The following is a 26,794-nucleotide window of genomic DNA, read 5'->3' as shown; positions in this document are numbered from 1 at the left end:
CCATTTCACAGCCCCTTAGGGCATTATCCGGAGAAGGCAATGGAACCCCACTCCAGTACTCTTGCCTGGAAAATCCCATGGACAGAAGAGACTGGTAGGCTGCAGTCCATGGTGTCGCTAGGAGTCGGACACGACTGAGCAACTTCACTTTCACTTTTCCCTTTCATGCACTGGAGAAGGAAATGGCAACCCACTCCAGTGTTCTTGCCTGGAGAATCCCAGGGATGGCGGAGCCTGGTGGGCTGCCGTCTATGGGGTCGCACAGTCGGACACGACTGAAGCGACTTAGCAGCAGTAGCAGTAGGGCATTATCAGACGGCGGAAGAGAGAGGAGGGCCTTGAGCTGGCCTGTAAACCTTGGGGGCCCTTGGCCTTGGCCACAAGAGCGCTCACTGCATGCCAGCAGCTCCGGCTGGTGCACAAATGAGTGGGCAGCACTGAGTCCCAATAAAACCTCATTCACAGAACAGGTGGCAGCACGTTTGGGCTGTGGGCTTGTCTAAACTAGTTAACATTTTTATTATTAGTTAATGATAAAACTAATGACATTTCTGTTTTGAATAAATCATCCCGGGACGGGGAAGAGGACTGATCCACGGAGAAACGGCCCTGGGACACCCCCCCTACTACCCCGGAGCCCCGGCAGACACGGACTCACCTCCGCCACAAAGCCGGTGGCTGCTCCGGTTCCTGCCCGGCGGGTCCCAGTGAAGACACGAGCGCCAGGGGCCAGGCGAGCAGCATCATGAGGACGGCGACCAGCAGTCGGACAGGGAAGAGCGTCAGCGTCAAGACGGCGACCTGCGGACAGGGCATGTTCACTTGGTGGGCTGTCTCCAGGGCTCCTCACGCCAGGCCCGCCCTGCCCCAGCTGCCCGACCCCTTCCGGCTGCCTCCTGCAGCCGCCAAGGGTACGACCTGGCGATGGGGGGGGAGGTCTCTTCTGGTGGACGGCGCCCCGCCCACTCCCAGCACAGCCCGCCCACTCCCAGCACAGAGCCCGCTGGAGTCCCCTGCTTGCAGCGCCCCCCCATGGGCACACTTTCATGCCACAGGAGGCACAGAGCCGCCAGGACTGGGCATGGGCCACAGGAGAGGGGGACCCGGGGACTTCCCAGCCCCAGGAAGTCAGGGATGGGAGGAGGGCCCAGCAGGCACAGGGCATCCAAAGCCACAGGTCTGGTCCAGAGGACACAGGGAGGGCTGTGCAGGCGAGGGGACAGCCACAAGTCTCGGGGTGGGGGCGGGGGGGCGGCGAGGGTGGACACACGGGGTCAGCGGGGGCCGAGTCAGGGAGGGCCGGGTAGACGGGCAGCTGTGCCGGAGGTCCAGCACCTCTGCACAAAAGACGCCCTGGTTCCACATGGCGAGGGGAGGGGGACGCTCAGGACCAGTGAGTTTTGTGATGAGCTTGATCTCAGGGGGCCTGATGAGAAAATGGGGAGGGGGCGGACTGATGAAAAGACTTAAGACTTGCAGAGCCTCATGACCAATAGGTGCAGTTTTTGATAATTTGCAAGAATACACACATAGATATGTAGGTTTGGTACACAGAAGATAGATAGAAGAGACAGGAAGAGATCCAAGTCTGAGCTGCTCACTGCTGGCCCCCACCCCCCACCCCCGCTGGTCTCTGCCACCTTCCCTGATCTCTGGGGTCTCCATCAAGGCCAGCGCTGTCTGACAGGAATACAGCACAGCCACATGTGTCATTTTACATTTTCTTGCAGCCACGTCCAAAAACACAGAGATGATGAAATCAATTCAACATGCAGTTAATTTAAGCCAGTTCAGTTCAGTTCAGTTCAGTCGCTCAGTCGTGTCCGACTCTCTGCGACCCCATGAGCAGCAGCACGTCAGGCCTCCCTGTCCATCACCAACTCCCGGAGTCTACCCAAACCCATGTCCATCGAGTCAGTGATGCCATCCAGCCATTTCATCCTCTGTTGTCCCCTTCTCCTCCTGCCCCCAATCCTTCCCAGCATCAGGGTCCTTTCCAGAGTCAGTTCTTTGCATCAGGTGGCCGAAGTATTGGAGTTTCAGCTTCAACATCAGTCCTTCCAATGAACACCCAGGACTGATCTCCTTTAGGATGGACTGGTTGGATCTCCTTGCAGTCCAAGGGACTCTCAAGAGTCTTCTCCAACACCACAGTTCAAAAGCATCAATTCTTCACCACTCAGCTTTCTTCACCGTCCAACTCTCACATCCATACATGACCACTGGAAAAACCATAGCCTTGACTAGACAGACCTTTGTTGGCAACGTTATGTCTCTGCTTTTAAATATGCTATCTAGGTTGTTCATAACTTTCCTTCCAAGGAGTAAGCATCTTTTGATTTCATGGCTGCAATCACCATCTGCAGTGATTTTGGAGCCCAAAAAAATAAAGTCTGACACTGTTTCCACTGTTTCCCCCTCTATTTCCCATGAAGTGATGGGACCAGATGCCATGATCTTAGTTTACTGAACGTTGAGCTTTAAGCCAACTTTTTCACTCTCCTCTTTCACTTTCATCAAGAGGCTCTTTAGTTCTTCTTCACTTTCTGCCATAAGGGTGGTGTCATCCGCATATCTGAGGTTATTGATATTTCTCCCGGCAATCTTGATTCCAGCTTGTGCTTCCTCCAGCCCAGCATTTCTCATGATGTACTCTGCATATAAGTTAAATAAGCAGGGTGACAATACACAGGCTTGATGTACCCCTTTTCCTATTTGGAACCAGTCTATTGTTCCATGTCCAGTTCTAACTGTTGCTTCCTGACCTGCATACAGGTTTCTTAAGAGACAGGTCAGATATTCCCATCTCTTTCAGAATTTTCCACCGTTTATTGTGATCCACACAGTCAAAGGTTTTGGCATAGTCAATAAAGCAGAAATAGATGTTTTTCTGGAACTCTCTTGCTTTTTCTTGTGCTTCTGTGTGGTCCATCGTAGCCGCCGTGGTTCTCCTGGAACAGCCATGAAGAGATACCCCCACGTCCAAGGTAAGAGAAACCCAAGTAAGACGGTAGGTGTTGCGAGAGGGCACCAGAGGGCAGACACACTGAAACTATAATCACAGAAAACTAGCCAATCTGATCACACGGACCACAGCCTTGTCTAACTCAATGAAACTAAGCCATGCCGTGTGGGGCCACCCAAGACGGACGGGTCATGGTGGAGAGGTCTGACAGAATGTGGTCCACTGGAGAAGGGCATGGCAAACCACTTCAGTATTCTTGCCTTGAGAACCCCATGAACAGTATGAAAAGGCAAAAAGATAGGATACTGAAAGATGAACTCCCCAGGATGGTAGGTGCCCAATATGCTACTGGAGATCAGTGGAGAAATAACTCCAGAAAGAATGATGGGATGGAGCCAAAGCAAAAACAATACCCAGCTGTGAATGTGACTGGTGATAGAAGCAAAGTCCGATGCTGTAAAGAGCAATATTGCATAGGAACCTGGAATGTTAGGTCCATGAATCAAGGCAAATTGGAAGTGGTCAAACAGGAAATGGCAAGAGTGAACGTCGACATTCTAGGAATCAGCGAACTAAGATGGAATGGAATGGGTGAATTTAACTCAGACGACCATTATATCTACTACTGTGGGCAGGAATCCCTTAGAAGAAATGGAGTAGCCATCATGGTCAACAAAAAGAGTCCGAAATGCAGTACTTGGATGCAACCTCAAAAGCGACAGAATGATCTGTTCGTTTCCAAGGCAAACCATTCAATATCACGGTAATCCAAGTCTATGCCCCGACCAGTAACGCTGAAGAAGCTGAAGGTGAAGGGTTCTATGAAGACCTACAAGACCTTTTAGAACTAACACCCCAAAAAAGATGTTCTTTTCATTATAGGGGACTGGAATGCAAAAGTAGGAAGTCAAGAAACACCTGGAATAACAGGCAAATTTGGCCTTGGAGTACAGAATGAAGCAGGGCAAAGGCTAATAGAGTTTTGCCAAGAGAACACATTGTTCATAGCAAACACCCTCTTCCAACAACACAAGAGATGACTCTACACGTGGACGTCACCAGGTGGTCAACACCGAAATCAGATTGATTATATTCTTTGCAGCCAAAGATGGAGAAGCTCTATACAGTCAGCAAAAACAAGACCGAGAGCGGACTGTGGCTCAGATCATGAACTCCTTATTGCCAAATTCAGACTTAAATTGAAGAAAGTAGGGAAAACCACTAGACCATTCAGGTATGAATTTAAGCCAACACCCCTGAAATTCCATCATCAGAGCAGGCACTCAGTACAAAGTGTGCATGAGCCGACTTACTCTCTCTCCTGTCATGTCCAGAGATCCAGACACAGTGCATCTCAATCACACATGCCACGTTCTGCGTGCCCAACAGCCACAGGTGGCCTATGCTGCCCGTGGCTGGTGTGGGCCATCTCCACATGCTGCTGTTACGGGAGCCAATCCTGATTTCCCGTTGGATCTGTTTTATTATTTTAACCTTTGCTTCCTGTTGCTTTTGTTCTGCCCATACATAAGGGCCTGACTCCGGGAACCCTGCCCACCTGTGGAAGGCTACAGGAAGGAAGGAATTAACATAGCCCTCCCCAAGGCTGGCCCTTCCAGGAGATGTCTGCAAGATTAATGGCCTTTTCGCTTTACCGCCTCACCTCCCCGCTCTCTGTTCCATAACAGCAGAAGCAAGCACAGTGACTTGCACTCAGTAATTTGCACTCGGTAACCACAGCGACTCTGAACTGCCTCTCCTCCCCTGCCCTTCAGGGGCCGGGGTCCCCCGGATGAACCTCCAGTTTTAGCACAAGGTGGAACAGGGGCGGTGACCCCGGCTCTGTCGTGGCACGCTTCCTGTTAAGTAGGGGTGTGTGTGTCCTGTTCCAGGACCATGCTGGTGGGAAGATGCCCCCCATCCCGCATTTCTAAGGGTCCTGTTCTGGGGTCAACATGAGGGGTGCATGTTGCCACACATCCTTGTGTCCTGCGGGGTGATGACGTGCTCGTCTGTCACCCTGTCCTCATGACTCACACTTTTCTGTCACAGCCTCTCCTCCAGCAGTGGGAAGCACCTCTCTGACGGCCTCGCTGAGTCTGTCTGTAGACGTGCCTTTGGAAGGCCAGCCTGGCCACCGCCTCCACCCTGCCGTCCTCAGGGGAGTCCTGCAGGGAGTTCCAGCCAGGACACCATGCCAGACATCAGCCCGCCTTGTTGGGGGAATTCCTACGGAGCTTTCTGATGGCTGTTCCCATGCTTTCAAATTGTTTACCTGGATTTCCCACCTTCTGCAGTTGTTTTCGCCTGGGAGGAAGTTTCTGGGGATCCTTGGCAGGCGCTCTTCCAACTGGATTTCCCGTCATTCACCTTCAGGGTCATCGCGTGAAGCCGCTGCCCTGGAGTTACATGAACCCTGCCCTGATCCCCGGCGTGTGGTCCGTGTGATTTGTGCTTCCAAGACGTTTCAGGCTGAGCGGGCACACTCGCCCCTCCTCTGCTAACCTCACAGAACCACCTGTGCAGTTTGTCCCTGGTCTCTGCTGTGACCGTCAGCCGTATTAACTCTGGGTCTCACAGGCACCTCTCTCTTCCACTCGCGCTTACTCTGCTGTTCTAACTTCTTGAGGGAAGAGCCTGGAGCATTATTTTCAGAAATACCTTATCTCCCCTAATTCACAAGGAGGACGCCGCTTTCTATAAGTACTTAAATTGAACCCCAAATTTTAAAACATAGCCTTTCTTTCCTGTTAAAATTTAGGTTAAATATATCCTTTTGCACCCTTGCTTTTATTTTGTAACTTCGTTGCAGAGAAATAGAGGGCAGACTCCCCGCCTCCTCGGCCACTGGCCCCGCCTCTCGGGCTGCCTGGCCCCGCCCCTCTATCACTGGCCCCGCCTCTCGGGCTGCCTGTCTAGGAGACCCTCCAGGGCCCGCTACCGAGTATGCTGCGAGCCTGCTCCGCCTAAGACCTGTGGCTGCCAGACCCTCCAGGATGCAGACAGTTGGGTCCCTGGAGAGTTCCCTGTGTGTCCCCACAAATGGACCCTCAAGCTGCTGCCTGTGCCAGAGTGCGAGCAGACAGCGGTGGTGGACAGGGGCTGTGGGGGCCACCACGCTCAGTGCGCTCACGGGTGCACAGCGACACACCCGGACGGTGCAGCCACAGCCAGGACGGCTGCTCCTCCAACTGACAGAGAGGAACGACACAGCTTAGGAAGAACGCTAGTGGCCAACACCCCACCCCAGGCCTTGGAGCACTGAGGCCGAAAGGGGCTCGGAGGCAGCAGCACCCCAGTCCATCTGGACCAACAGGGGGTGATGACAAGGCCTGGAGGGGGAGCCCCAAAGCTGGCACAAGTGCCACTGCTGAAGTTGCTGGTTAATGAGCAGACAGCGTCCCAAAGGCAACAGGGCTCACCGGTTACTCCCGTGGACGTGACGCGTGAGCACGTCTGCTCCCTGGGGAATGCATCCTGCACCGACTCTTGTACCCCGAGGAGACACGGGCCTGATGTCTGAGCTCTGCAGCCAGCAGGGAGAGGCCGTGTGAGTGACCACACACGAGGACAGGCAGGGGCAGAGGGGATGTGGCCTGAGCCGCAGACACGCCCGGGCTCCGCGGAGGGTTGGGCAGGCAGGAAGCATGCTGGGCTGTGAAGACTGCCTGGAGGAGGCGGGCACCTCCGGAGCCCACAGGGTGCAGGAGTGCCTGGTGGCTTCCTGAGAAGATGGGACCCGCCTCCCTCCTGAGCCGCAGCCCACAGTCTCGGCACCACCACCATCATCAGGAGCCACTGTCCTCAAAAGTGCCAGGTCGACTGTGCGGTCACCCTTCCTGAGGGCGACACGAGGGAGAGACTCAGGGTCCTGGGCTGAGCTCCTTGGTGCGAACTGTCAGAGGCTGCTCAGGGGACGCTGTCCCAATGTCACGGACACGCTGCCGTATTTAAAATGGACAACCAACAAAGACCTACTGCACAGCTCAGGGAACTCTGTTCAATATTATGTACCAGCTTGGATGGGAGCGGGGTCTGGGGAGAATGATACATGTGTATGTATGGCTGAGTCCTTCACTGTTCACCTGAAACCGTCACGACACTGTTAAGCGGCTACGCCCCAATATAAAACGGTTTTGGTGTAAAAAAACAAAACAAAAAAACCAAAATGGGCTCAACAAGAACAGACTTGGGCATGCATGTTCCCTGCATGTCCATGTTGTCAGCCAGTCGTTTAACCCAGAGTGGTAGGCGCACCACCCGCTCTCAGCCAGCACACTTCACCATGAGTCCCCGGCACAGCAGGTCCCGGTGGTGACCTGTCCAGGCCTGGGGCTCCGCTTCCCACCAAAAGGACCCAGGGCCCCACGCAGATGGAGCCACAGGAACAGCCCACATGTGGGGGGGACCACACAGGCACACGCCCACGTCCACACACATGCGTCCCAGCCTCACCGACTGCCTTTGGACGGCTCTAGAAGACTCATTTCTGATCGTGGCACCAGCCGAGGGGTGGACGGGGAGTGTCTGCAGACATGCCCGTGAGGGGCTGACACGTGTGTCCAGAGCCCTCCATCCAGGGACAGCGGCACGCCGAGGGTCCTGCTCAGAGGCAGACCAGCACGACAGCCTGACAGAAATGGAATCCCTCCAGTTCTAGGTCAGGCCACCAGCTTCCAGAAGACATGGAAGACAGGGCCCACCAGCAAACACAGACACCCCAAACACAGTGCAGGAAAAAAAATCAAACCCTCTGGTCAGAGTGTGCGTGCGGGTGAAGGCCGATGCAGATGTAGCCAAGAGCCAGAACTGGGCACCTGCTGGCCGAGCCCAGCGCCTGCCCCCAGCACCAAGGAGTGAACTGTGCCTTCAAGGGCGACACAGCCCACGTGGTGGCCACTAGACGTCCTTGTCCTTGAGATGCAGATACACACGGGATCTTTACGGGTGCGCTGATGACACCTGGGCACTGCTGCAGGGGGGCGGAGGGGCGGGGTCAGTGGGTCCAGAGAGGCCATCAGTGGGGGCAGTGGAGGCAGGGGTGTTAGGGGCTGAGCTGTGACCCCCAGCACCTTACAATGTGACAGACTTTGGAGCTTGGTCCTTAAAGAAGAGATTAAGATAAACAAAGTCACGGGGGTGGCCCTAATCTCACGTGACTGGCAAGCAGGGCGCAGATGCGCACAGAAGGACAACCATGTGAGGACTCGGGAAGACAGCTGACCACTACACCCAGGAGAGAGGCCTTGAGAGGAACCAACCCTTCAACATGGATCTCCGCTTCCAGCCTTGAGAGTGGGGAGGGATAAACTCCTGCTGTTGAAGCCACTCCCCTGCAGCGCTTCGATCTGGTCGCCCAAGCAAAAACACCAGCTGTGTGTTTAAAACGGCCCGTGGTAAGAACCATGAAAGTGACAACTCCCGTTCTGGATGGAAAACGCTCCCCAGCCCACAGCGAGCATGCAATCCATGGTCCGGAGCTCTCCAAGTGCGGCACCCGCAGTCCCGACGCCTGGCTCAGACCTGCCCGGTGAGCACTGCCCCCTGCCCAGGCCACCGAGGTCACTGGCACCACCCACGTGCAAGCTGGCCCAAATGCCTTGTGTTTCACAACCAACTTGGAAGCACCCACGTGCTACTGAAGAGACAAGATCTCTGCAGAGACCCACGCCCTCTCCCGGGGGAGGACGGGCCCCAGGGCACCATGCGGCCTGTGTCCTCCAGCACCTACCTACCCGGGGACCCCAGTCAGCCACGCGGGACCCTGACAGGACACATGTGGCCAGGACGCACGGGGGACCGGTGCTGGCCAAGACACCTGTCTGCACGCTGACCCGCGGGCATGGCAGACCCTCCCGAAGGCCTCTTCCCATCCAGTGCCGTGACCACGCAAGGAAATCCCGCCATCCCGAGGGAAACGCACCTCCAAGAGGCTGGAGGGAAATGCACTCCTCCTCCGATGAGAGGAAAACGTCAGCAAGACCACACATGGGCCCACTGGCCGCGGACACTGGCCCTGGGCCCACGTCCCCCGCCCTTATCTCTGCTCTCAGAGGTTCTGAGAGGCACGCGACAGAAATAGAAACATGCCGGGCACTCGATCTGCCCGCGGTCACCACAAACCATCCCCGGGAGGTGGGTCGGGTCCGCGAGCCGACAGGCAGGCATGGACCACAGACACGCCGGCCCTGGACTCATGCGGCCAAAGCTCGGCCTTGCTGCGGATGCTGAGCGTGGAGCTGGGGCCACAGCCGCTGCCAGGGTCCATGTGTTCCTGGGGCTCCGGGAGCAACAGCTCAGGGCTGGGCCCCAGGCCGTGAGGACCCTGGGGCCTTTGTGCAGCAGGTGAGACCTCAGGGTGGGCACCTGGCCAGGTGCACTGAAGGTCATCTGCGTGACGGACGCCAGGGACCAGCCCGGGGAGGAGCCACCAGCTACATGGGCCTCAGAGGACACCCCTCAATGTGACACTTGGGGGAACGGGTAAGAGATGAAACAGGACTGACCTCTGCAAGCCAGCCGGATGACTTCACAGCCTGGACTGAAGCGTTCACAAGGATGGCAGACCTCAGTGGACATGCAGGGAGGGTGCCAATCCCTCCTGGCCGGGGGGGCCCGGGGGGGGCAGGTGAAGCCTGGATGAATGGGGGTGCTACCTGCACAGGCAACACGGGGGCTAGGGGCGCACTGAACCCACCTCCAGGATTCTCGGATCCAAGGCGTGGAGGCGTCCTGACCCACGGTCTCCCCAAGCCCAGGAAGAGGACAGGACCCCAGGACACAGGCGCCGGGCGACCCCACCAGGCTCCCGGCCAGGAAATCTAGGATGGGCAGGGGGGCCACGGGGACAGCTTGCCAGCTTGCGGGACGCCAGGACGCGGCTCAGAAACATGCCAGCCTTCCCCAATCAGCCCCCCCCACCACGTGTGGGCACCACGTGCGCGATGCAGCAAGCAGGCCCAGCCCCCCGCCCAGAACTCAGGCTGCCAGGGGAGCGGGGCTCAGAGGCGGGTTTTCCAGGCAGGTGGAGTGTGGGCCACTCTCAGGGTTAAGCACCCACAGTGCGTGGGCTCCGACGGGCAGGGAAACTGAGGCCCAGCCAGGGAGCAAAGCAGGGTCTGAGGAGCAGCCACGGCGAGGAGGGGCCGCCCAGGGGAGCCCAGGACAGGACCTCTCGCTCCAGCGAGCACTCGCACGTCCAGGACGGGGGCCTGACGGGCACCATGCCCCTGCACTGCCGTCCCAGCTGCTGTGGGCTCCAGAGGCATCCACGGGGTCACTGGGAACCCGCCCCCAAACCAGCATCCTAGGGGCACCCCCCCGCCGACCCCTCAGACACACACTTGGGCATCATATTTGATACCTTTCCAACTCCTCCCAGCTCCGCCCCCAAATTCAGAATCTACATGCCCCCCACCCCAAGGTGCAGCCCAGGCCCCCTACCCACCCTGCACGTGGAGCTGTGGTCACCCTCGGGCCCCAGGTCCCCTCCCCCAGACTGGTACCTCCCCAGGGGGTGCCTTCCCCAAAGTGCCATGGGGACTCCAGACCCCAGCACCCATCAGCTTCAGGGAAGGGCCATGCCAGGCCCCCAGAGGGTGAGGGGCCAGACCCCTGGCTCCTGCCCTTCTCTCAACACCAGAGGAGCCGCCTGCCACCCCCCACACAGATGGGCTGCGGTCTGGGCAGAGGTCACCCCTGGAAAGAAGCAGGGGTCAGGGGTCAGCGCTGAAGGCGAGGGAGCCGTGGATTCCGAGGCTGGCCATGCGCTTCCCAGAGAGCTGATCATGGGCACCTCCAGGCTGTCCCACGAGGAGCAGATTAGATACCAGACTCGCGAATTCTGCAGAAAGATCTCCGAGGCACGCAGGACAAACACAAGAGCCTTATCTGGAAATCCACCTTTTTTTTTTGCTGCCACTTATAACAAAGAGGGCTTCCCTGGTGGTTCAGATGGTAAACAATCCGCCTGCAATGTAGGAGACTGGGGTTCAATCCCTGGGTTGAGAAGATCCCCTGGAGAAGAGAATGGCTACTCACTCCTGTCTTCTTGCCTGGAGAATTCCATGGACAGAGGAGCCTGGCGGGCTACAGTCCATGGGATTGGAAAGAGGCGAACATGACTGAGCGACTAACACTTATGCTTTATATTAAAAAAGAAACAAATCAGAAACGATAAAGCCAGCTGTCTTTGAGACTGCTGATTTAGAGTGGACAAAAGACGCTAAAAGCGCCAAGGCAACACTGATGCCCTAGCAGCATGGGGCTGCACCCCAGCCTTGCGGGAGCAGGAGGTGGGCAAAGCCTCGGGAAACACTCGTCTGCTGGACGCAGCGGTGAGAGAAGAGCGACACGTCTGCTGACCTCACTTTTCTCCCGGGAGAAGGCACAGTGACGGTGACAGTCCCAGGGTCCCACCAGCATGCACTGCCCTGCCCCAGGCCCCCAAATTCACAGCAGCAAAGGAAGAGCATCAGCTGGGGACCCGACAGTGAGGTGCAAACCCAGCAAACCGACCTGGAGACGCCCCCACTGCGCTTGCCCCATCGGCAAAAACACCTTTATTAAATATAAAATGCCTTCTGGTCCAAACCATACACTGCCTTCAAATAGCACAAGCAGTCCTTCTCACAAGCAACTCGAATAGTTCAAATATGTGAAAGCAAAAGTGAAACAGAAAGAGCTGGCAGTCTGAACCCAGGCTGTTGGCTGTACCTGGTCACACACACATCTGCCCTCCAGATAAGGCTCCTCTCTACTGTCAGACAAAACGCCGACTGTGGCCAGAGACCCAAGGTCAGTAGTGTGCGAGGGTGGGTGGGAGGGCCAGGGGGGTCTGGGGATCCCGGTCCCGCCCCGAGCTGATGGGGAACTTAATGCTTGCTGGGCGTCTGGGCTTCCTCTGGGGTCTGCCATCTGGGCAAATCCTGTGCCCAAATTCACACCAGGTTCACCATCTTATTCTTACTATGGTGTGAGTGTCTTCTGACCTCGGGTTTTCTCCCCGGCTGTGTGCCTATGGGGATAATCTGTGCCTTTCAGAGCCTATGCTGACTGTGTACAGAAGCTGTTTCTTCTGAGCGCTCCCACTCAAGTCTAAAATTAAATATAGCTTTTCTAAAAGAGCTATTTTTTCTTTCAAACCCTCAGGCAGGCTCAACTTCACCACCATCCCAGTCACTCTATTCAAGAGCTTTCAACTCAAATCTTAGCGCGGATTGCCCAGGCTGCAGGCTCCCACAGAACGGGTGTCTCTCAGTAATTCACCGAGTTTACAAACCTGTCCCACAGGAGAGAAAACCGCAGAGCGACTTTCCTGGACGACCACACGCACCACTCCTGGCACTCCGCGGCTGATGGTGGGGTCATGGGGGGGCAGCACTGGTCATTGCAGGCTTCTCTGGGGGATCAGATCCCGAAGCGTGAGGCTCTGCAGCCCCGGCCACTGGTCTGGGGTGGGGGGCAGGGGGGTCACACCTTCACATCTGCCAATCCTGCCCCTCTGGCCCACGGCCCCCACAACGATGGTTTCAGAGGGCCGGTGCGTACAGGTCCCGAGTTCCCGGACCCCATGGGCAGCAGAGCCCATGGTCCACGGGGGAAGGAGTCAGGAAAGCAACCCCAGGGTCTGCGGTCAGTGTGGCGGGACCGCTGGGGCCCTCCAGGGGAACTGCAGCAGAGATGGCAGCGCTGGAGGCACGGAGTGGCCGGCAGAGCCCTCGGGCTGGGCTGGAGGGCTTGGGACACAGGCGCCTGTGTGGAAGCGAACCTTCAGGCCACCGCGAGCCAGCCACGCGGATTCCGTGTCTCCAGGGCAGCTGAGAAAGGCCTCTAGAATAATAATGGGTGAGATATAAGCAAAGATGGAAGGAAGTATGTGAGGAGCAATGGGAGAGGTCGCCACGTGGGGCTGGGCCTGGAGGAGTGGGTGGGCCAGTGGGTGGGCAGGGCGGCCGCCGGGGGGCACCCACAGCCAGTGCCCGGTCCCTCTGGCTGCCCCGGCCTCCACCAGGCTGGCCTCCAGGCTCTGCCTGCAGCCTCCTCAGGCCTTCTCCTTCCTCTCCCAACTCACTCAAGTTCTGCACAATATCTCACCCCCTCTGCGTTCTCAGAACCCCTGCCTCCTGCCTGGTGACTGTGACCTCAGCTCCTGCCCTCTCTGGGCGTGACATTCGCAGTGAAGCCAACCCCAGGCCGGAGCCCTCCTGTGGCTGCCCGGTCCCCCAAGCCCAGAGCCCAGCAGTGCCTGTGCCCAAGAGGACGGGCGGGCAGGAGCAGGAAGGCTGGCCGGCTTCCTGGACCCAACGGTTCCCCAGAGACGGGGCTCAGAGACACAGCGGCCACTGAGCTGCTTCCACGGGCGGCTGGCCTGTGGGGCCAGGACACCCTGGAATCGCAGGTCCAAGGTCCTGAGCGCCCCACCTGCAGAAATGGAAGCAGAAGGCCGCACATCTTACAAACAGGTCAGAAGCTCCGCCTCCGGGTGTCCTGCAGCCTCAGGGATCGTCTCCCTGAGGGAGCGAGAGCAGGGGGCTGGGGGGAGCTGGGGGAGCTGGGGCAGCTGGGGTCTGAGCGCCGGAGGCTGTGGTTACCAATCTGCGAGGCCCTGGCGGTGTCCCAGGAGCCCTGCCCTTGGGGCTCTAAGGACACACCTTCTCACACTGTCACAGTCTGAAGCGGGTGCCCTGGCAGGTGGCCAGCGGCAGCAGGAGCCATGGGAATGGGAGGTGGGGATGGGAGTGTGGAGAGAGCCCCAGCAGCAGAGCCACCTGCAAAAGAGGGGCTTGACAAGCTCGGACCAGCCCCTCCCCATCTCAGAGCTGCCCAGAAGCCAGGCCACCCTGGGGGGAGCAGAGCGACATTCCTGCTCTGCGGGGCCCTCACTGCAGCGTCTGAATAAAAGAATCTCGAAGTTCAAGACCTGCAGCATTTCCTGCGGGTCTCACCTGTTTAGCACATACCTGCCAAGAGCAGGAGGGCAGGGGTGGGGGGGGGTGGGAGGGCCGGTCCTTCTGCTGTGGGAACCCCCCAACCCTGGGTCCTGGGCTCCCAGCTGGGCACCTCCTACACCAACCCGCCCTCAGGTACTGGGAGCACCCCCCAGGACCTCCCAGCTCAACCCCACCCCCACAGGCTGGAGAAGCCCCGAACCAAAATTCTGGGTCCAGGCCCACATGCTGCCCCCACCCCCAACTGCAAGGAGTTTCCCCCAACCACATCCTGCTCTGATCGCAGCGGCCGGCCACCCCCTCCAGCTGCAGTCACCCACAGTGGGGGACTTCCCCAGTAGCAGACAGACCCCCCCCAACGTCCCCGCTCTGCCCCCTTGGCCGCAGGCAGCGCCGTGCCCACTGTGGGGCCCTGGTCATGGCAGCGGGAGGAGAGAGGGGGTCGGGCAGCCTGTCCCCCGGCCAGGCGGTCACTCCTCTGGGGGAAGCGGGTTCCCATGTCCCACACGGGCCGCTCCACGCTGGGTGGCCACAGGCCCCCCCGACCAGCAGAATGAGGGGAGCTGGTGGGAGAGGGGAACAGGCGTCCGGCTGGAGGACCCGCGGGCCCGGGAAGGGGTGCAGGTTGAGAGTCACAGGTGCGACAGTGACCACGGACTCCCTGCTGCTGAGAAACACCTACTGCTGCGGAGAGGGGGCCCTGCCACTTGTCCTGGACGAGGGACAGTGCTCCTCCTCCAGGGCTGGCCTGGGGGGGCAAACGGATCCCCAGAGGAGAGGCCCCCACCTAAGGCTGGCCCGGCCCCTCAGCACTCCTGTGGTCCTGGGCACCGAGGCTGCTCTGCGAGCGTGGGCCTGCTGGGTAACCCGTCCTCCAGCTCCGGACCTCGGGACCCCGAGTGCAGACCCCCGCGCGGCGAAGCCAGCTGTGTGTCCCCACCTCCGGGGATGGGAAGGTCCAGGAAAAAAGTGTTTAAAAAACTCCAAAGTGGCAACTAACTTTTTAGGGAAAAGAAGTCACTCCTCAGAGACAGAAACGGGGACTCTTAAAGAACCACGCCCCTGTTCCTGGACACCCCCCCCAGGACCCCTGTAGAGCACTGCCAAGGACACAGTGCCCAAGGGGGGAGGCCCAGAGGCGGGAGGCCAAGATCACAGTAAGGGGTGCGCTTCGCCACCGTTACACACACACACACAGACACACACACACAGACATACACAGACACATACACACAGACACACACATACACAGACACACACACAGACACATACACAGACACAAAGACACACACAGACACACACACAGATACACACAGACACACACACACACATAGACACAGACAGACACAGACACACACACAGACACAGACACACACAGACTCACACACACAGACACATAGACACAGACAGACACAGACACACACAGATACACAGACTCACACACACAGACACACACAGATACACCCACAGACACATACAGATACACACAGACACACACACACACAGACACACACACAGACTCACACACACAGATACACACACAGACACATACAGATACACACAGACACACAGACATACACAGACACATACACACAGACACACGCACACAGACACAGACACACACACACACACACACAGACACACTCACAGGCTGGAAGGTGGTCAAAACTCAGAGCAGTGTGTGAATGAGCAAAATACTGCAGAATGGCCGGGACGGCGGGGCAGCGATGAGGGCTTTAGGAGAACACAGCTGCACCACGTTTCAACAAGGGGCTTCCAGACACACACTTGCCTCTGGGCTCCTTTCAGAGTAACTCACAGGGTTTATGGGTTTTCAGAGTAACATGACGGGTTTACGGACACAGAAACTCTAGCCCTGAGGCCGCAGTGAACCCATGAGAACTCCACTCGGCTGGGCCGCTGGGGACGGGGCCCTTGTCCTGTCCGTGTGGTGACGGCCCCCAGGGTGGGGGGCAGAGTCCAGCTGGTTGACAGGGGCCGCGGGGCCCCTGCTGAGACCACCGGGCACCACAGCCCGGGGCACCTCCTTGGATGGGCCTGCCTGAGGGGACGGGCGGGTAGGGTCTGCTCTCGGGGACAAAATCCTGCTTTATTAACGAGGAGTGAGGCTGACTGCTTGGCTCAGCGCTCAGAGATGAGAGCGGGGGTAAGAGAAGACTGTCCGGGTGCACGTTACCAGGATAGAAGAGCACGATTAGTGAGAAGCCCCGGGACTTCCCTGCTGGTCCAGGGGCTAAGATTCTACGCTCCCCACGCAGGGGGCCCGGGTTCCATCCCCGGGTGGGGAACACGATCCCGCAGGCTGCAACCAAGACCCAGCACAGCCAAATAAATATTTAAAAACAGAAAGAATGGAGGAGGCCCTCCGCCCCGAACGCCCTTCCCACTCCTCATCGCTAGCCGCAGCCCAGTTTCGAGCGCGGACCCTTCCAGAAAATGACGCTTGGGTGACCGGAGGCTCCCGGTGTGCTGGAGGAGAAAGCAGGCAGGTCAGACATCCTCCCGGAGCCAGCGCACGTGGCCTGGAGTCCGGGACAGCACAGGGCCTGGGCCTCGGCCCCTTGCTTGGATGCGGGCACACAGCCTGGCTGTTCACCTGCCCGGGTCCCAGGGCTGCACTCCTGGTCGTCAGAAGGTGAAGGGGACCTGGGGCCGAGTTCTTCCGGCCTCCAGGGCACCAGGCTGGTCCTGCCCCAGGACACACGTGCTCCTGGAGGGCCCCCAGGGCCCGCTCCCAGCTGCGATACCCTGAGAGCACAGGCTTCGGGCCAGCCCACCTCCCCATTCACCCATCCTCCCCGCCCCCACCAGGCAGGGCCTGGGGGGTCCCAGGAGGGGCTGGATGAAGAGCTGCCCAGGGTGGGGGCGGCTCCTGCAAGGAGCACCCAGATGCGGGGGAGAGGGCAGGGCCTTCTGCGTGCCTGAGGGGGCGGGGCACGATGGATGTGCAGAGCGGACTTCTCACCAGGGGCAGGGGAGCGTCCCTGCTCCCGTCCCCGAGGGCCACCCCTAACTAACGCTGCATCCAGACCTGCTGCTGCTCCGTTATCAGACCAAGACCACCCGCTTCTGGGTGATCAGGCTGACGCAGGCCCCCTGGACAGGCCTGTCCCTGGACTCACCCTCCTGGTGACCCCTGGGGCCCAGTTCCAGGGTGTTCGGGAAACCAGGCTGCCGTCCAGGAAGTAAAGTCTCTGTGACACCGGAGCAGGAGCTCAGAAATGGGGAAGCACGAGGGCTGTGGGGTGCGCTCCGCCCGGGGCTTCCCGCGGGAAGTCTGCAAACCAGGGGGGCAGAAGACCGCTGCCCGATGGCGAAGCAACACCATCTCCACGCAAGGGCCCGACAGCCAACGAGTCATAGCTCTCAGATCTCAACTTGCTGTTTTCTGTCCCAAGAGATGCTTAAGCTCCTCACTAAATCTGCCGTTAAATGACAGATGGGCCCAGGGGTCATTAATCCTCAGACAGGCGGCAGCCCCTCCCCCCCCAGCAAAGGCCAACAGGTAAATACAGTAGCGGGACCGGGCCATCCAAACTCAGGGTGAAGGGAGGTGAGCTTCTGAGCGGCCCTGGGTCGTCTCGGACATGGAGGGATTGGTTTATGTGTTGATTTTGCGAGGAGGCTGCCCTTGCCTGGACAGGCCAGTCGGCCCTGCAAACTCTGCCACAACCAAGCACACGAAGGGGGAAAGCTGTGCAGGACGCTGCTGGCAAAACGCACAAAGTTGCCGCGGACTGGCACGGCGACAGTCCCCGGACCGCACACCCCGCGTCAGGCCTGGCGCCGCAGGCCTCTGGACAGAAACACGGACTCGGTCCCAACCCTGCCTGGTGACAGGGGCACACAAAGGATCCCTGCCCTGCCCGGAGGTGAGAACACAGCCCATCTGCTCTTCCCTGGCCTTAGCCACAAGCCGGGGAGAAGGGCCAGGCTGGGCCTCCGGTGCCAGGCCCGCCGAGTTGGCACTTAGAGAAAAAGGCAGGCGTCTGGGGAAATGACAACCTTAGACTGACTTCAAGAACTTTTCGCTTTAACATTACTTCAGATGAATTACTCTGCACGTTAAAAACCCCAATCTCCCCACAAAAAGCTCGGTTACGGATGGAGGTGTGCTCCCCACAGGCTGGACCACCAGGGAGAACCAGGAACTCTCTGCTCCTCCAACAGGCAGTTCTGGAGTCAAAGACAGGCCGGCCTGCGGACAGTCCTGCAGAGAGGCACCCACAGCTCACAAGCAGAGTCCCCACGGTCCACTCGGGGGTCCCACCAGGGCAGAGAAGCAGCCCGCCAGGTCAGGGGCGGGGCAAGGCAGGACAGATGGAGCGGGGCGCCCCCGAGCGCCCCCCGGTCAGGGCTAGAGTACCCCACAGACATAGCGTGCCGAAAGCAGGCGCCTGTACTGTTCACCAGGCTGGGCCTGGTTGTGTGTAACCGATTCAGGCCCTAGATAAGCATCAGGATCCCCCAGAACAACTTGGAACCGGGGCAGGCCAGAAACCCCCCCAAACCCCCCTACCGTTACCCCAGGACCCCAGAGTCCGCCCCCACCGCTGCTGCACTGACTCTGGGGACCAGCGAGGTCCCCACACACGAAGCGCATCAAGTGACAAACTCATAACCAGGGGGAGCCGCTCCGCTTCGGCGCGGGGCCTGCACGCGGCGGGAGTGGGCGCCCGGACGGGGGACCGCGCGGCGTCCACCCACCGAGGAGTGGCTACGAGGCCGAGGTGCAGGAGCCAGGGAAAAGGGGTACGGGAGTGTTCAGGGATCGGGGAAAGGGGGACGAACCGGGTGCGGGGATCTGGGGAAAGGGGATGCGGAGCCAGGTTCCAGGCGCGGACGGCGGGGGATGAGCGCTGCGGGTCGCAGGGAAGGGTGGCGGTCGCGGGCCCCGGAGAGCGCGCAGCTGGGCCGCGCCCAAGGTCCCCCTCCCGGCCCCCTCCGGCCGCACATCCCCGAGCCTCGGCGCGGCCCCGGGCCCGGGGCGGCCTGGGCTCCCGGCGGACACCCACCTGGGCCTTCTGCAGGGAGCCCAAACGCAGCTCGTGCACGAAAGGGTTCCGCCCCGGGGGCGCCTGCCGCCGCGCGTCGCCGGCCCCCGCGCTGGAGGAGGGGGCGGCGCGAGGATCGCGTCCCCGGAGCCTCATGGCCGCGCCGCCCGCCGCGAGGGACGCGGGGCGCCGGGCCGGGTGCGGAGCGGGGCGCAGGGAGCGAGGCGCGGGGCGAGGATGCGCGGCGGCTGGAGCGGGGCGGGCGCGCGGCCGCGCAGGCGCGGGAGGGGCCGCTGCATGACGTGGGCGGGCGGGGCGGGGGGCGCGGGGCGGGCGGGCCGGGGAGGGGCGTGTGCTGGCCCCGCCCCGCGGGCGCCGAGAGCCCGCCCCCGCGCCCCGCGCCCCGCGCCCAGCTCCGCGCGCGGCGCCGGGCTCTGGGTCGGCTCAGCCAACCGCTGGGGGCGGGTCCCGAGCGGCGCCGAGGCCCTGGCAGAGAGCCCGTCGCGGCGGCGGGACCACAGGGACGCGCCCCCTGGGTCCCCGCCACGTTGTCCCCTTCCGCTGCTCAGGGCGCCCACCCGGGGCGCGGCCGGGAGAGAAGGGGCCGGCAGCCACGTGGGGGTGGCCGGGGCGGCCGGCACTCGCTCCCCGGCCTGGGGGCGCCGAGCCTCCGGGCTGTCCGCTCAGACCCCGAGGAACACCGCTGGGCCGCGCCAGGCCAGGCCGCGCGTGAGGGTCCACTGCATGTCCTCCGGAGACCGCGGTCCTCCTCAGATGCGCCCCGGCGCGCTGCTTGGTCCTGCTCGCCCGGCTCTGGACCAGCGGCCCAGAAGGGCAGGCCTCATCCCAGACGCCTGGGGGCCACCCGGATCACAGGGTCCAGGCGTTTGCTGACTCGGACCCAGTGCTTCCAGAAGGGGGTGAGGACTCTAGTTCTTGGCATGACCTTGTGGGTGAAGGGGGCACTCTGGGGTCTCTAGTTCGTGGTGGACGCAGTGCTAAGGCAAATGCAAAGTACACCCTGTTCAAAATCTATACATTTCAAAGTTGCCACAAACCCTTAGTGTCAGGAACAGCCACATTTCTGCGGGTCTGTCCTTGTGGCCCAGACGGCAGGAGATAGAGAGGACCAGGCCGTGGGTGTCCGGTGAGGAAGGACCAGCTGGCATGTGGACGCCTGAAACCACAGCTCTGCCTGGCTGGCCTTCTGCAAAGGCCCAGCCTCCAGGCCACTCCGGGCCTGGGGGGGTGAGTCAGGGAGTGGTCGGCCCTCTGATGACCCAGCGGATGCCCTCACCCGGTGACGTGGTGAAGACTTGCTGAGCTGAAGCCCCTTCTGTGTTTCCGTGGAGAGAAGTTGGGGGAAGGGGGTCCCCCCTGAAGTCTCTGGCATCCTACAGGAGTTGTTAGTACAGAAGGCAAAGTGCAGGCTGGGTCCAGGCTTCTCCGAAGCCTCACGCTTCGCCTGGGCTAGTGACTGCTCCACAGAATCTCGGGAGTCACGTCTGTAAGAGGCCAGCAGAGCAGTGCCCACACCCTCCACCAGGCTCTGACCACACGAAAGCCCCCGTGTGGGGGCTTGACCACGGGGACCTGGACCTTGTGTGCTGCTGGACACAGGGGAAACTCTCTGAGGCCATCGGCCCTCTGCTGCCCTCCTGGACATAAAGTTGGAGGGCTGGTGGGACAGTGCAAGGGTCTGGGCAGGCAGAGGGGAAGGGAGCGGAGGCGCTTCCCTGTTGACCACAGGCCGAAGCTTGCTGGCTCCGAGTGGCTGGGGAGGGTGGAGGGCCGCCCTCCAGGAGAGCTGGGCTGGGGAGTGAGGCGTGAGTCTCGGGTCATCCCCTTGGGAGGACCGGCCAGGATAGATCTGGGATGGCCACTCGGTGGTTGTCGACACGGTGGAGACCCGCCTGCCGTGGGCAGTGGGGAAGCTTGGATGGAGGAGCAGGAGGGAAGTGGAGGCCTGGGGAGGGGGGTTAGGATCCAGGGGGTTAGGCTCCCTGGGGAGGGTCTGGGGACAGAAGGCAGAAAGCCAGCCCCATACGTGGGAGGTGGACACCCTGAAAGGCTCCAGATCAGGGGAAGGGGTCGTGGGGAGCCTCTGGGGGCGAGGGTCCCCCGTGAGGGAGCTGGGAACTGGGTGGGGCTGGGGCGGGGGCTGGGAAGCGCGATGGCTCACGCTGGCCGCTCCCAGGCGGGCTCCGATTTTCATGGTGCGGTGGAAGGTCGGGGAAGCTTGGTCGGGAGAAGCTGCTCTTGGGTGGGCAGTTACAGCAGCTCCTTTCGGTGGACGAGGAAGAAAGGCTTCAACTGTCTTTGGGTCCTCACTTCTTGGTTTTGGTGAAACCACCTCGTGTGTCCTTGAACCACTGAAGCCCGTCGCCTGGGACCTCCAGGACCCAGGGGTGCTGGCTGTGCTCTGGGGATGCAGCTCTGTCCTGCCTCTGCCTGCTCAGGCTGGAGACGGTGGTGCTCCACCTCCGGCTCCAGGTCCACCGAGCGTCCGCGGGCCTCGCCTGGTTGGTGGGGGGGTTTGTTCATGGTTTGAATTCTAGAGTTATTTAAGGAAGAGGAGGAGAGGTCCTTGCGTTTTGTTCCAACGTCTGTTTTTAGTTCTGCCCTTCGGGGTTGTTTCTAAGCCATCGACAGTTTTCTTCTCCGTGTGGTGCCCGATGCTCTCAGCACCATCGATCAGTCTCTCCTGCTGTTGTCCTGCTTTGGGTACAAACCGAAGTGTTTATATAAAGCTATTTCTGGACGCTCTGTTTTACCGCATTGTTTTGTTTGTTCCTGTGCTGGTTCCGCACTGTTCTGATCGCTATCCCTGTGGAATAATGTGCCGTGGTCACCAGTAGGAGGAATTCCAGTTGGTGTTTCAGGAACTGTCTTGGAACTTCCCTGACTATCCAGTGGTTACAAATCCGCCTTCCAATGCAGGGTTCGATCCCTGGTGGGGAAACTAAGACCCCACATGCTGCAGAGCAACTAAGCCTGCACGCAACCTCGGAGCCTGCACATCACGACGGAAGATCCCCAGTGATGCAGTGAAGATCCCACATGCTATGACTGAGACCCAGTGCGGCCAAATTATAAAAGAAGAACTGTCTTAATGATTCATAGAACTTAGTTTTTCCATCCAAATATAGAATTGGTTTCATGACTGCAGCCACAAAATTAAAAGGCGCTTACTCCTTGGAAGAAAAGCTAGGACAAACCTGGACAGCATATTAAAAACCAGACATTACTTTGCCGACAAAGGTCCCTATAGTCAAAGCTATGGTTTTTCCAGTAGTCATGTACAGATGTGAGAGTTGGACCATAAAGAAGGCTGAGCGCTGAAGAATTGATGGTTTTGAACTGTGGTGTTGGAGAAGACTCTTGGGAGTCCCTTGGACTGCAAGGCGATCCAACCAGTCCATCCTAAAGGAGATCAGTTCTGAATATTCATTGAAAGGACTGATGCTTAAGCTGATGCTCCAATACTTTGGCCATCTGATGGGAAGAGCTGACTCATTGGAAAAACCCTTATGCTGGGAAAGATTGAGGGCAGGAGGAGAAGAGGATGACAGAGGATGAGATGGTTGGATGGATGGCATCACTGACTCAATGGACATGAGTTTGAACAAACTCCAGCAGATGGTGAAGGACAGGGAAGCCTGAAGTGCTGCAGTCCATGGGGTCGCAAAAAGTGGGACAGGACTTAGCTATTGAACAACATAGAATCAGTTTATGCAGTCACCCAAAACTCCCACTGACAGTTTTGTTTTGAATTGCATGAAGTGTTTGTATTATTTTGGTAAGAATGTGTTATAAGGGGACCTGGAACTTGTTTTACGTTTGGTAAGATACACAGACACAGGAAGACGGGCTTGGAGGAAGCGTGGCCCGTGGGCCCCCGGAGACAGGAGTGGTGACACACCTCGGGGCCCCTGGGAAGCAGCAGCTGTTCAGGAGGCTGAGGGCGAGCAGACGGTGAGGGAAGATCCTCCCTCGTGGTGCCTGTAGGCGGGCACGGGCCAGGTGGATGAACGGGTGCAGAGCTGGCTGGTGTGGGTCACTTCCCTGGGCTCTGGCACTCGTCCCAGGGGACCGTTGCTGGCTCTGACAGCGGCTGTGAGTCTGAGCCCGGTGGTGGAGGGCTGCATGTGGGCTCTGGCTTGGCCCACCTGTGTTGGAAGGATGAGCCCCACGAAAGTAGCCCTAAGGGTGGTCCCTCGGAGTCAGCCGGGCCCCAGGACATCAAAGTGTGCTTAGTCGCTCAGTCATGTCCAACTCTTTCACGGCCCTGAGGACTGTAGCCTGCCAGGCTTCTCTGCCCAGGGGATTTTCCAGGCAAGAATACTGGAGTAGGTTGCCATTTCCTTCTCAAGACATCAAAGTATCTGTATTAAAATGCGATTAATGCAGAAGATACAGACACTTTGCAATTGTAAGCATTATCTTTCACCAATATGATTATTCTTCCATTTATATTGGTCTTCTTTTAATTCTTTGATAACATTTAAATTTTTTCTACATAAAGATTTCACATTTTCTTAGACTGATTCCTGGATATGTTGTAATTTTGCAGTTGTAAAGGAATCTTGTTTCTTATCACTTTTTCTAATGGTTCCTGACTCACATGAAGAAATACTACTGACTGTTGATCTTGAAGATTGAGTGAGGTTAGTCTGGGGAGGAGGGGCCCTGTGGGGGTTCCTGCAGCCCCTAACCCCCACTGTCGCAGCTGAGTGAGGGACCCCAGCCTGTGCTGGGCACAAACCTCCCAGGAAAACCACAGCATCACAAGAAACAGTGAGTTCTTGAGTGTTGGTTTCAACATTCTTCAAAAAGGATGATTTGAATTTTGGTGAAGCCTGGTTTATGTGAGTCTTTGATGGATCATGCTTTGCTATCCTGTGAGGCTCTTTGGAGACGATGGAGGCAGACGCTTACGTTTTTTTCTCTCAAGGTGTCCAGCACCATTTCTTGATGAGACCATGCCTGTCCCTTTGACTCACCTTGGCAGCTTTGTGGCATGAATCTGGGGTTCTTTTCTGGACCCCATGTTCCATTGACCTGTACGCCGACACCTTTGCTAGCATCACATTGCCTTGCTTACTGACGCTTTGTGGTAAGTCTTGAGATTAGATCACGTGGGTCCTGCGACCTTGTTCCTCTTTGTCAGGGTTGTTTTCACTCTTCCAGAGCCTTTCACTTCCGTTATAAATGTTAGAATCAATTTGTTAATGTCTCAAAACATCTGCTGGGGGTTTTTGATGAGATTTTTGTTGAATCTACTGATTAGTCCAGGAAAATCAACATCTGAGTAATACTGTTGTCTGTCCCTAAACGTGGTATATATGTCATTGATTTAGGTTTTCTTTAATTTTTCTCAGCAGTGTTTTATAACTTTTGCTTATCACTTGTAGGTCTTGCCTATGTGTTTCTAATTCTGCCCCTAAGTATTTTATGTTTTGATGCCCTTGTAAATGGGATTTTGTTTTCTTTTTTTTTTCTTGACTGCCCTTTGCAGTGTGTGAGACCTTAGTTCTCAGACCAAGGATGAACCTGGGCCCCCGTAGGGGTGGCACCGGGTCCTAACCACTGGGCCACCCGGGAAGTCCCAGCTGGGACTGTTTTTAATTTCGGTCTCCACACGTTTGTTGCTGGTGTAGAGAAGCAGAGCTGGATTTTGCGTGTGAACTTGTGTGCTTTTACCTCGGCGAATTCGCTGATCGGTTCCGACGGCGTGTTTACGGCCCTGCCCCCATTCCCGGCCACGCTCCCTGTGAGCGTGTCGGTGGTAGTTTGACATTCCCCTCCGAACCCGGTGCCTCCCGTTCTTATTTCCTCTCACCTCACTGATTGCGGCGTCAGGTCACGATGCTGAGCAGAGGCGGGGCCTTGCTGACAATCCTGGGAGACGTGTCCCATCTCGACCTCAGCCCTGGGTTTTCCCGGCCACCTTCAGTGAAGTCCAGGGTGTTCCTTTCTAGTCCCAGCTGGAGCTGGCTGAGAATTTTTGTCATTTTGTCAAACATCTATTATCTAGCTTTTCTCCTTAGTCTTCTTAGTACGCTGAATTAAAGGGGATGATATTCCAACCTTAAACCAACCTCATTTTTTCTGGACAAGCCCCTGCTTAATCATATTTATTCTTATTTTGAGTTCTGTCCTTCATGGTTGTTTTTTTTTAATCCATTATTTTTAAGTGAACCTTGCATTTTAATGTCATACCTAAAAATATCTGTGCTTAAAAGAGATCTTTTTTCCCCACCCAGGGATCAAACTCAAGTCCCCTGCATTGCAAGGCAGGTTCCTAACCACTGGGCCCCCGGGAAAGTCCCCGTGAGCTCGTTTTTTATGTGATGCGAGATGTTTCATTTTTTTGCACATGGCATACATGATTCCGTATGATTTATTGTAAAGGCTGTCCTTTCTCCACAGACCTGCCTCTGTATCTTTGTCAGCAGTCCACCGCATACGTGTGCTTCTATTTGGGACTGTTTGTTCTGCCCATCGTGACTGAGTGACTGAACAGCAACAGTAGCTGATGTACAATATTGTGTTAGTTTCCGATTTTTTCCCAATAATTGAAGAATTGATGCCTTTGAACTGTGTTGCTGGAGAAGACTCTTGAGAGTCCCTTGGACTGCGAGGAGATCCAACCAGTCCATCCTAGAGGAAATCAACACTGAATATTCACTGGAAGAACTGATGCCGAAGCTGAAGCTCCAATCCTTTGGCCACCTGATGCGAAGAGCTGACTCACTGGAAAAGACCCTGATGCTGGGAAAGATTGAAGGCAGGAGGAGAAGAGGGCAACAGAGAATGAGATCATTAGATAACATCACTGACTCAATGGACATGAATTTGAGCCAACTCCAGGGAAACGTGGCGTGCTGCCATCCATGGGGTTGCAAAGAGTAGGACACAACTTAGCGAATGAACAACAACAAAACAAGATATTGAACATAGTTCCCTGTGTTATACAGGAGATGCTTGTTGAAAAATGTCCGTTTTGATCGCTCACTGGGAGGGAGAGGGCAATGGCACCCCACTCCAGTACTCTTGCCTGGAAAATCCCATGGACAGAGGAGCCTGGTAGGCTGCGGTCCATGGGGTCACTAAGAGTCAGACACGACTGAGCGACTTCACTTTCACTTTTCACTTTCATGCATTGGAGAAGGAAATGGCAACCCACTCCAGCGTTCTTGCCTCGAGAATCCCAGGGACAGCAGAGCCTGGTGGGCTGCCGTCTATGGAGTCACACAGAGTTGGACACGACTGAGGTGACTTTGCAGTAGCAGTGTATAGGAACACAATATATTCTCATACAGGTTTTGTGTCATGAGCTGACTGGATTAACTTGCAAGTTCTAGCGTCTGTTTCATAGGCTCCGTACTTTGTAAACAGAAACCCATGTTCTCTGCAAATAAAGACAGTGTCACTCCTTCCTTGTCTTCCTCTCTTACTGTTGGGCTCACGAGTGTGACCTTGGGTAGGAGTCGTGACGGTGGGCAGCGCTGTCTTTCCTCGCATAGGCTGACGTATAGTCCTTTTCTTACATTGTTGGCTTCTGTCTGAAGACATTTTAAAGAAAGATTTGTATACATATTCACAAATGGTGTTGCCTCCTTTCCTGTAATATCCATGTCTGGGTTTGGGATCAGAGCGATGCTAGCCTTTCAAAAGGGTTTTCAGTTCTCTGGAAATTCTGGAAGCGTTTGTATGGAGCTGGCATCATCTTTTCTTTAACAGTTTGGTAGACTTTCCCCTGAAGCCCTCCGGGGTGCAGCTTTCTCTCTGCGAGTGTTTTAGCTTGGACTCAGTTCCTTCTGTAGCTGTAGGGCAGTGTCTGTGGGTCTCCAGCCTCCCTC

At 57.6% G+C, this 26,794-nt stretch overlaps 1 protein-coding gene and 1 long non-coding RNA gene across 3 annotated transcripts in view; one reads left to right on the top strand and one right to left on the bottom strand.

The window, feature by feature from the left end:
- Positions 1 to 19,199, bottom strand: part of LPCAT1 (lysophosphatidylcholine acyltransferase 1) — a 40,231-nt gene extending 21,032 nt beyond the window's left edge. For both annotated transcript variants that reach the window (XM_081523634.1, XM_081523635.1), the window contains exons 1-2: positions 18,951 to 19,199; positions 659 to 801 (exon numbers count right to left, since the gene is read on the bottom strand). In XM_081523634.1, coding sequence (XP_081379760.1) covers positions 659 to 801; positions 18,951 to 19,085 — 278 coding nt within the window. In that variant the 5' untranslated portion in view covers positions 19,086 to 19,199. The remainder of the gene's footprint in view (positions 1 to 658; positions 802 to 18,950) is intronic.
- Positions 19,200 to 19,343: 144 nt separating this feature from the next.
- Positions 19,344 to 26,369, top strand: LOC145518758 (uncharacterized). Its single transcript, XR_014063271.1, has 3 exons — positions 19,344 to 19,849; positions 23,884 to 24,045; positions 25,362 to 26,369. It is a non-coding gene; the product is annotated as an uncharacterized LOC145518758 (long non-coding RNA).
- The last annotated feature ends 425 nt before the right edge of the window (positions 26,370 to 26,794 follow it).

The sequence above is a fragment of the Giraffa tippelskirchi genome, chromosome 8 (genome assembly GCF_054371585.1).
Source record: "Giraffa tippelskirchi isolate mGirTip1 chromosome 8, T2T-mGirTip1v1.2.pri, whole genome shotgun sequence".
NCBI lineage: Eukaryota > Metazoa > Chordata > Mammalia > Artiodactyla > Giraffidae > Giraffa > Giraffa tippelskirchi.
This window is presented reverse-complemented; position numbering and strand designations above follow the sequence as displayed.